The sequence below is a fragment of the Populus alba genome, chromosome 1 (assembly GCF_005239225.2).
Source record: "Populus alba chromosome 1, ASM523922v2, whole genome shotgun sequence".
Taxonomy (NCBI): Eukaryota; Viridiplantae; Streptophyta; class Magnoliopsida; order Malpighiales; family Salicaceae; genus Populus; species Populus alba.
The window spans coordinates 50,179,739-50,190,556 of NC_133284.1; the positions used below are offsets into that span (position 1 = coordinate 50,179,739).

Below are 10,818 nucleotides of genomic sequence, written 5' to 3' on the forward strand. Positions count from 1 at the left end.
TTTTTTTTTTCAAGTATATTAAAATAATATATTTTTTTATTTTTAAAAAATTATTTTGAATATTAACAAATTAAAATAATTTTAAAATATTAAATAAATAATTTTAAACAAAAATTGTCCAACATAAAACACAATATCAAGGGGAGACTACGAATGTGTTTGATAGTGTAGTAGTTGATTGTTTTTCAAAAAACTTTTCGTGCCGAAATGCATGCTAATGATATATTTTTAAAAAAAAAATAATTATTTTTGACATCAATACATCAAACGATCAAAAAGTACATAGACTGCATTAAATTTTAGCAAAAAAAATTTTTTTTTTAATTTTTTAAGAACACGGTTTTAACCATATTCCCAAACACTACCAGTGCTTAAAACTTTTTTTGTTCTGTTCATGCATTGAGGTGGTGTTTAAGCGTTCTTGGCCTTTCGACCACTCACTCCTGTAACCCAATTCTAGCCCAGAAGAGTGCTGTAAAAGAAAGAATTCAGCTTCAAAAATGATGCAGAGAGAACCAATTGCAAGAACAAAATCAGAATATCTTTCAATAAACACACTTTTTTTTTTTTCTCATAAGTGGAATATGTGTAACACAAACAACGCTACTAATACTCTTGGCATTTTCATCATATGACTTTCTGTAATAATTTACACCCAACAAGATTTTGCTCCAAGTTTTCCAAATTAAACGCGTCGAAGAGAGGCCAGTCTTTTTTCAAGATCATCAACATTGGGAGGCTCGGGGCTGCATTCAAATTCAAATAAAAAGAGTTCATTAGGGCAACAAACTTGTGGTGGGCAGCAGACAAATACCAAAATGTCAAAATTATTAGTCTTAAGTTTTTTTCTTTCTTTTTTTCCATCAAAGAACATATCCAGGACACCAAATCATTAGTGATGAGCAAAGACTTCATTTACATCTCCTTGCCGTCAATGTAAAACTTCAGCTTTGCAGAACTTGCATTCAGGTGCTGGCTTGAAGCTTTCTCACCAGTCTACTGTTAACGGAGAATGTTTTTATCATCACAGTGCCCCCCCACGGATTCAGAACCCCGTCTGATTAAGTTCGATTGAGCAAATTTCTGGACAAATCTCAATAAACACCTATCTCAGACACTTAGCCCGTGAAAGATACCCTTGGCGGTGTTCCATGATAAAAGCTAAACTGATGCTACATCACCTCCCAACGAATTGCACCACATCACTCTTCCTTACATTCACACCCCACCATCACCACCAACACAACTAGCATCATCCCAATGCACCATGATCCTAGAGGACAATATGTTAATATAAGGATTGGTGGAGACACCGGACCGTGCACACACATTATGGTCAAAGACGACAGAGTATAATCCAATACATCACTCGTTGGGGTAGGTTGTATTAGATTTTTATTTGGTTTCGTCATTGAACTTTGTTTTATCCTATTTTAGTATAATCCAATACATCGCTTATTGTTCAATATTGTCATTATTATTACTTTTGTACCTAGCAATCCAAAAAAATCTCATCTTGCCCTCTCACTCTTGTTATATTTTTGTCCATCATCTAACTTTGTCATTCATATTTAGTAAATAGTTTTTTTTTATTAAATGTGGATCGCCTAAACTTATAAAATGTTGTGATTTTTTGTTCGATTGACTGACCTTAAATGATGCATTTAAAACCATTTAGGAGCAAACACAACTCATGCAGGCCTAAATGACCAACATTACTAAGAGAGTTGAGTGCATAGTATAAATCATGATCAGATAAAACAATGATTTAAAGAAGAATTTTGTAAATTTTGGTGAAATTATTTATAAAATATAAGGAAGTTTCAAATAAATTCTGCGTGAGAAACATTAATTTCTGGTATAAATCTAGAGCACAATCGCGCTATTGGGACCAAAAGCAGTAAAAAAAACTCCAAGGAAAATTTTATGAATAGAAATCTCCAACAAATTAGTCTAAGACCCATGATGATTTGAGTAAATTATATGGCATGTTAAATTCAGATTTTTGGTGTGAAATTATCGATTATCCAATTTTATGATATTGACAATATCTCCAAATCCAACCATTGGATCAGACTAAAATTTTACTAGAGGTCTTTTGACATATTTTTCATCTTAGGTTAAAATTCGAGGGCAATGACGAGTCAGTACAACAAACTAGCATTGGGGGAGCATTAGTGAGGGTAAAATGATAATTGATCCAGAATTAAACCTTATCTAGTGTGCAGCTATTGTTCACGCAGAACAACAGCCAATAAAGGAAGAGGGACTTCATTCTTGTCTCTTTTCAAAAATCACTTAAAAAAATTCTTTCAAAACTTGTGAGAATGATGCATGTTAATGATTTTTTTAGGAGAGAAACACACTAGGTTGACAATGAGACGCTTGCTTTAGAGGAGAGGAGCTTGAGGGACAAATGTGGGTGTTAAAGAAGAAGAACAAATTGAAGAGGAACCTTGCAATAATTCTTCAAATGAACGAGTCAAACTCCACTAAAGGTATTTATTTTAGGATAACAAACTTTGTATCTCACAAATATTAGTACATGATGTGCATGATATTGATTTGGAAGAAATAAGACCATATAAGAAAAGGAATGTTAATTTGAAAAGGCATTCAAATTAAAGAGTTTAAGAGCCTTGAAAAGGGATATGAATCATATCTAGAGTTTAGGGAGGTATATATAGCTCTAAAAGAAAGACATCACCTTGTTGTAAATAGTTACTACCTCTAATTAGAGTATTTGTTTTAGGATAATAAACTTTTGTATCCTGCAAATATTAGTCCGTGACTTATTGATTTGGGAGACTCATGGAGGAGATCTTTTGGGAGAGAAAACATCAATTTTTATGTTAAAAAAAGACATTGTCAGGTCGATTAATCAATGTCAAATGTAGAAGAAAAAAAAACCAGTCTTTACACTAGTCTCTTCTTGTACCCAATTGTCCTTGGAAGATATAAGCATGATTCTATATTTGTGTCTGTTACTTGTTTCTCGCCCATTTAATTCCTTACCAAGACCATAGATACCTCTAAAGATGCTAAATCTTATTTTGATGAAATCATTGAATTGTATGGACATCTCAAAACCATAGTCTCATACGTGCAATTACTTTTGAAAGACCCTTTGATATTGTTGATACCAAGTTGGAATTCTCCAATGCCCACCACCCCTAAATAGATGTTAGCATGATTCTATATATGTGTTTGTTACTCGTTTATTGCCCACTTAATTACCTATACCAAGACCACAGATAAAGATGCTAAATCTTATTTTGATGAAATCATCAAATTGTATGGACTCCTCAAAACCACGGACACCTTATAAGGATGTGTAATTTATGAGTTATTTTTTAAAGACCCTTTGATATATTGTTGATACCACAAGTTGAAATTCTCTAATGCTCACCCCACCCCTAAATAGATAGTCAAACTAAAGAGTTCAATCAAAGCTTAGTCAACCTTTTAAGGTGTCTGGTAAGTTACTATAATAAAAATCAAGATTTAGTTCTACCTATGGTTTGCCTATAATAACTCGGTTAATATACCTTTTAAGGTGTCTGGTAAGTTACTATAATAAAAATCGAGATTTAGTTCTACCTATGGTTTGCCTATAATAACTCGGTTAATAGGTCTATAGGCATGAATTCATTTGAAGTTGTTCAGTATTATAAATCTGTAAAGCCTTTACAACTTCCCATGTCTATTTTTTTACATGTACAGTTCATGATTTGCATGTTGATATCATATAACAGGTTCAAGCAAGTAATGCACAATGCAAACTTCAAGTTGATTTACATAAGCATCGCAATGCATTTAATGTTAGAAATTATATCATGATAAAATTTATATTTGAACATTATCCTCCCAAAACCAATTGAAAATTGTAGGCATGTCATGATGGACTATTCAAAATGTTACAAAGGGGTGGATCAATACTCAAGTCATTGACAGCCTAACTTCAGTATTAGCTTTTTTATATTTATAAAAAGGACTTCGTTGTCTACTAGTTAACTAGCCTATGCTACGTTGCAGGTCACAACAAAGGTTTTTTTTTACATTAACAAAAAATAATACTTATTCGTCACTAATGTGCTTCTAGCAACAACAAAATATTAATTCCAAACTCAAAACTTGATGTGCAAGTTAAATAGATGGGATCATATGAGCTAATAAATGTTTAAAAAATAATTGTTAATGCTAACAAAATACCTAGTTATGAAGCTGAGAAACAAACACAAATTTAGATATTCAATCTGATGTGAATGGATAACTTAAGGGATAAAAAAATAACCCAAGCAATAGTTTAAAACCCTATTTGGCTTAAAAATGAGATTTCAAATGAAGTTTTTTTAAAAAAATATTGATACAACGATAACTTGAATCGATCTGTGTTAACCCGTCAAACTTGCAACTTAGGTAGATCCACATGGGTTAAAAATTTATTTCTTAAGAAAACTATTTTTTATTTAATTATATAATAATAAAATAGATGCTCGCAAAAATCTAATAAAACTGAAAAAAAAAAAAAAATCATGGTTGGTTGCACAAAAGAATGCTTACTAATATTTTTAAAAGACTGTTATAACCTAATTTAAAAAAAAAAATGTAAAAATTGAATGGTATTTAATAAAATAATATTTAAAATATATCCTTAATTAATTTAAGAATTTAATGAAATAATACATGTAATATATTTTAAATTAATTTAAAATAAAATAGCTTGGAATTCAACACATGCTTGCCACGGACTCATGTGTACTGAGGACTGAGGAGTAAGGTACGTACGATATCACCAACTTGAGAGTTTCACTCAGGAAGCAATGCCAAATACTAATTTTGCTTGGATCATTTTTTTCATTCAACATGGTTGGTTAAATAATGGATGTTACTTGGAAGTGAAGTGTTGTATCGTACCTTAAAACAATATTAGGAGCATTCTTTGATGCAATCCGACCTTTTGGAGCTGAAGATAACTGTTGAAAACAAAGACCAGAATCACACATTTGATTGGACATCCCAGAAATTAAGAAAGCATAAATTATATGAAACAATTTAATCCCGAAGAAACAAACCTGAGATGCTATGTCCACACCAATCTCATCAAGAACCTACAAGAGATAGTTGAATTAGAGGTGAACTAGTCAGCTTAAAAATAAAAGTAAGAACAAAGTAAAATGTTGCTATTGATATTTCACCTGGTTAGTGAGTTCCTCTGTTTCCTCTTCAGCCTCGTCTTTGTCTAAAGTCTCATCAATAGCCTCTGACATCATCTCAATCTGCAAAATATTCAATAAGATATTAGGAATTCCCAGCATAAAGAACTATCTAACAAAATCAGAGTCAGAGAGAAAACTTCAGTCTATACAATGACTCAAATCCATTCAACATTTTGATGCCAAGGGACATTTTGCACATTGTCACCATGATCCGTCCAAAAAATATTGGAATAATCATTAAATTGCTAGAAGAAGTATTGGAACACCAACTATACAAGGAGGAAGTTATAGGAAAGAAACAGAGTTACCGTCATGTCCATTTTTGCTGACTGCATCTGGAACTCTTTGATCACTTTAGCTTGTTTTGCTGGAGCCATTTGCTGTAAGAAAACAAGGTATTGCTATTATTTCAGTCCACTAAACAGAATGGTTTAACATATATCAGGAGATTAGCCTTTCAAGTTAAGCACTAGAAGCTCAACGAATTATGCAAGCACTTTGATGAACACACTGCAATCTAAGCAATCAGCTCCGTTTTACACCTTTCTACTGCGAAGCAGCACTGAGACACAACATTAGCTCATCTAATACTCTCATTTATATTTTTATGCTATATTTAACGTTTAGCCTTTCAAAATAAGCACTACAAGCCAATGAATTATGACAGCACTTTGATGAACACACTGCAATCTAGGCAACCAGCTCCGTTTCACGCCTTTCTACTGCAAAGCAGCACTGGGACACAACATTAGCTCATCTAGTACTCTCATTTATATTTTTATGTTATTTTTAACATTCTCATTCTATCAACACAGTACAAGCCAAATCATGGATATGTAGCCATTGAACATGTTACCAGTACAACAATTGAGTATAAATGACTTGAGCTTTATAATGTCTCTGTCAATAAGTAGCAAAAAACCAGATCATAACTTGTACTACTTGGTTTTTCCTTAATCATCTCTAACAAACCATAGCCGACACTAAAATCGAATTCAAGGGTACATCACTGCTGAACATTATACTGTATCAAGCACTCATAGAGTATGAATGACTCCCATTTTAAAATGCCTCTATCCAAGAAGTAGCACAGGACAGATCATAACTTAACAGTACTTGATTCTTCATACATTTCCAACATTTCTTTGTACTCTAGCAGCCAAAGCTTGCAACATTTTTATCAAATTATGCATTTTTATGAATGTCTTTCTCATAAATAGGATGGGATTAATGATAAAAACCATTATGCTACAATAGCATCAATATTGATACCTTGTTCATAGCCACCATTGCCTTAGTTGCGCCTTTCATCCCAGTCGAAATTGAAGTGCTGGCATACAGAGCCTGTGAACATCGATCAAGGCACTAACATCAGATCAACAAGGACAAAATGCAGATCCTTCTAATCTCACTAACTAGATTTTGTGGATAGAAAGTGACCTGTGTATGAGTAGCAACGCCTCTGATTTGGGCACGACTCCCCTGCAAATTTGTTATTTGTTGCCGAAGTCGAACGAGTTGCCGGGCTAAGATTTTAGTAGCAGCCTATACAAATATTGAGCGATAGTCTTAAATTATAAAGAAGCTATTCAAGAACAGATCCTCAAAACTGAATCAAGCTAAGATTTCTAGCAAACCAAGTTACTTTTGATGGATCACACGCACACTATCATGCAGTAACTACAAACTAATCAAATTTCTTGAACAATTTTTACCAAAAAGCCTTGATTATTGCAAACCATCTTATTCCCTAAACCTACAATAATTTTTATTTTGCAGTGACTACAGACAAACTCCAATTTGTAAAACTTTATTCCTAACAAGTCTTGAAATCACAAACCGTTTCATTCCCTAAAATCTGCAACTTCTTATAGTGAGCAATTTTTTCATGATATAAAATGAGTTTCATTAGAAAATAATAGTAGCCCAAGATTGAGAACTGATCACAGTAGGTCAATAATGCGAACCCCAGCCCATGATTATAACTATCTGCATCCGTTGTCCATTTCATAACTACAAAGAACATTTAACAGACTTGCCTCATTTCCAGTTTTTGCTGTTTGTTTTATCTCTGCCACCAATTTCTTCTCCTGAAAATCCATTGCGAAGCTCAGCTTATAGAAAATAAAAAAAAATAGACCAGTAGTAAAATTTTATCCAAAACCATTCTAGAAACAGCGACATACCTCCAACTGAAGAGATGCAATTTCACGTTCAATCCCTAGAAATCAAAAACCCATGATGGGTTTGTTATTCTTTTAACAAAGAATGTTTCCAACCATGCTAATAAATCAATTGACCGAAGCAATCATGCATTCTCCTTGGTAACATTAGACTAAAAAAAATTATGACAGCAAAAATACCTCTTGTGGCAACAGTCATTTCTCTCTTGCTAGTCCTGAGAGCCTCTGTTGAATTAAAAAAAAAAAAAAGCCTTCATAAATCTCACTTTTCAATAACTTACAACATATATTCAAAACCCAAAACAAGCAAATTGAGCATCAAAACTAGCAAAGCAAACAAATTAAACTCTGATCCTCCATTCAAAAACTTAAACTAAACAAGAAAATCATTGACATTAGATTATAATATATAAACACCCAGCAACATATTCAAAGCAGCCCATTAAACCCAAATAAACAAGAGCACCCTCCACTCCATCAAAACTGAAAAAGTTCAAGATTTTACAACACAATCACTAATTTTAAACAAAACCCACTTAAAAATGTCTTTATAAAAAAAAAGTACCTTTAGGAGAAGTTTTTTTCTTGAAGATATTCATTGTTGTAAATACCGAACCTTGTACACAAAACAAACCCGTGTTGTCCTGTAAGAAAGAAAAAACCCTAGCACGCCAGTAGGTTCCCTTCTTCCATGTATGGGAAATGTGTGTTAAGTTAAAGAAAGGAGTGGAAAATGTAGTTAAAGTAGATTGTTTTCCATTTTTTGCTTAATTTTCATTTCTTTCTCCGATTAAGAAATGGGAAGAAAGATTGAGAACGAGAGAGAAGCCGCTGCTTTGGGGAGCGTGCTGTTTGCGTGTTTTTTTTTTTTTAACAGATATCTTCATCCAACGGTACTAGACTAACTAGCCGTTACAATTCCCTCACTTACTATAATGCCCTTCGTATTATTTTTCATTGAAAATATTTTCTTATATTTCTCCAATATCACTTTCTACAATACTTCTTTCTATAGTTTTTTAAAAGTGACCCGCACTTTTTTTTTATGCAAGCGTGTGAGGTAAAAACTTTCAATTCCCACTTTCAATACTTGGGTTCGGGTCTTAACATTCCTTTTGATATACATAATTATTGTAGCTCTATAAGTTTACGGTTTGAAATTGTGGTGGAAATCATTTTTAAAAATATTTTATATATAAAAATATATAAAAATAATATTTTTTATGTATAATATTAGTATTCAAAACAATTCAAAAATGTAAAATAATACTAATTTAAAATTTAAAAAAAAATTAAAAAAAAACTTAGTCCAACCACACAAATAAAGTTGAGCTTAAATACCTCAAAATATTGCAAACTCATTTCGAGACATTAACTAATAAATTAAAAGGACTAACACATTATTGTATGTTTTTCACTTATTTGATTCTTGAATTTTTTTTTATTTTTTTATCTTTGATCTCTATAATGTTGGGTTTTGATATTTTGATTCTAAAACTTTTTTTTTATTTATTTCTTAAGAGTTGAGAGAGGAAATAGAAGTTTTGATCTACCATTTTCGACCATAAAAAAAAAATCAATCTTGAAATTAATAAATTTATATTGCAAGTAGGAGTTTGATTGAGATTGTCTGGGCATTTAATCAAGCCAAAAAAAAAAGTAGATATGCATTAGGAAAAGTTTATTTTTATTTTTATTTTTATTGTATTTTTTGTTAAATGATATTTTGTAAAAATTATAAAAAAAAAAATTAAAAATATATTGAAATTTGAGTTTTAAAATCCAAAATATCTCATTAGTTATATTGGACAACACGTCATTACTAATAGATAATGTGTTGTTTGTTTATTTTTTTAAATAATTAAAACTAGTAATATGTTATAAGTTTAAGTTGAAAAAAATACACAATTATGGGCTTGGTCTTATAAGTGCTTCATGACATTATTTTTTTGACCCTTCACCCATTTTTTTATTTATTTAATTATCTTATATTTTAAATTTTTATAATAAAATTCTTTTTAATTAAAATTAGTAAAGTTATATTTAAAAAATCATTTGATTATGTCATGATTTTAAAATAACATTAGAGCTTTTATGATAATATTAATGACTATAAATTATATATGAGTCTAATATGCATAAGTAAATTTATATTTAAAAAATCATTTGATTATGTCATTATTTTAAAATAACATTAGAGCTTTTATGATAATATTAATTACTATAAATTATATATGAATCTCATATATAAAAAGATATATTCTTTTAAGACAAAAAGAAAAAGAAATAATCTTGATTAGAGGAATAAATTATCTCTCTTAATTTACATTGAGATTCTTACTACTAATCATTTTAATTGCCTTCATTTTATATATATATAAACCCCATAATGTTGATAAATAAAAAAAACAAGAGAGACATTTTTTTATCCAAACAAAAATGCATGAATAAGAAAGAAGTTCTTTACTACATAAATACATTTTAATTTCTCAACATTTTAAACCATTCCCTCTCTTAAAACTATTTATTTTAATTAATATAAAAATCAATAAAAAGATATTAAACTTGAGTGTTTATTGACTATGGAGAAATCATGTATTCAATTATCGCACTTGGAATTTGGTTCACTCGTCAACAAAAGACGATGAAGCGGCCAGACATTAGGGAAGGTGGCCGCAAGCAGCAAAGGCAAAGTAGCATTCAAAGAATTCCATGTCTCTTGCTACAAATCAAGAACATATTGAGAGTGCAAAGCAGAATTGCTTACTTTTTTAGAAGCGTGTGTGAGCTGAGAAAGGAGGCTACTTGACTCAACAAGTGTGGCTTCATTTTCATGCCCTAAACTACGAAGAAAAGTCAATGAAGTTTTCGACCTATTTCCCAACTCACCGAGTTCTTGTTGTGTTTCTTTCATGGACAGTATCTTTGATTTGTATTCGTCAAAGATTTGAATTTCCACGTGAAGAAAAGGATATATAGGAGTTCTTCCTTTCTTTCCTTTTCTTCCATGGAGATCCTACATGGAGAAAGATTAATTATTGTAGTCACGTATTTTTGCGCATGTATTTTTCAGCCTCTGTTACTATTTGAATGGTTTATAAATGGCATAGAATAAATATTCAAATAAAAGGAATTACATTAGTTAGTGATGTTACATGTGATAATGTTTTTTAATTATCTATAGTAAATTTTATTATAAAATAAGAAACTGAATTAATGAAGAGTTTTGAATGATTGTAAACAAGCTTCTTAACGGCACTTCTAAACACAATTTTTTACTAAAGATACCATTAATTCAATTTTCCTCTTTTTTTTTTATATAATCTTAAAAGGTTGTTCTTGTAGTTTAGTAATTAAGTAAATGTACTCGATTTTTTAGTTTTTTAAGTTCAAATCATAAAATCAATAAAAAATTA

At 30.8% G+C, this 10,818-nt stretch overlaps 1 protein-coding gene across 1 annotated transcript; it reads right to left on the reverse strand.

Annotated features, from left to right (window-relative positions):
• Positions 1 to 519: 519 nt before the first annotated feature.
• On the reverse strand, positions 520 to 8,275 carry LOC118037834 (vacuolar protein sorting-associated protein 2 homolog 2). The gene is made up of 11 exons (XM_035043947.2): positions 7,968 to 8,275; positions 7,583 to 7,627; positions 7,406 to 7,440; positions 7,259 to 7,309; positions 6,660 to 6,764; positions 6,492 to 6,563; positions 5,528 to 5,599; positions 5,199 to 5,279; positions 5,076 to 5,111; positions 4,918 to 4,976; positions 520 to 746 (listed from the first exon to the last, which is right to left on the reverse strand). Exons 1-11 carry the CDS (start codon positions 7,999 to 8,001, stop codon positions 686 to 688), a joined length of 651 nt encoding a protein of 216 aa, XP_034899838.1. The 5' UTR covers positions 8,002 to 8,275; the 3' UTR covers positions 520 to 685.
• Between the last annotated feature and the right edge of the window lie 2,543 nt (positions 8,276 to 10,818).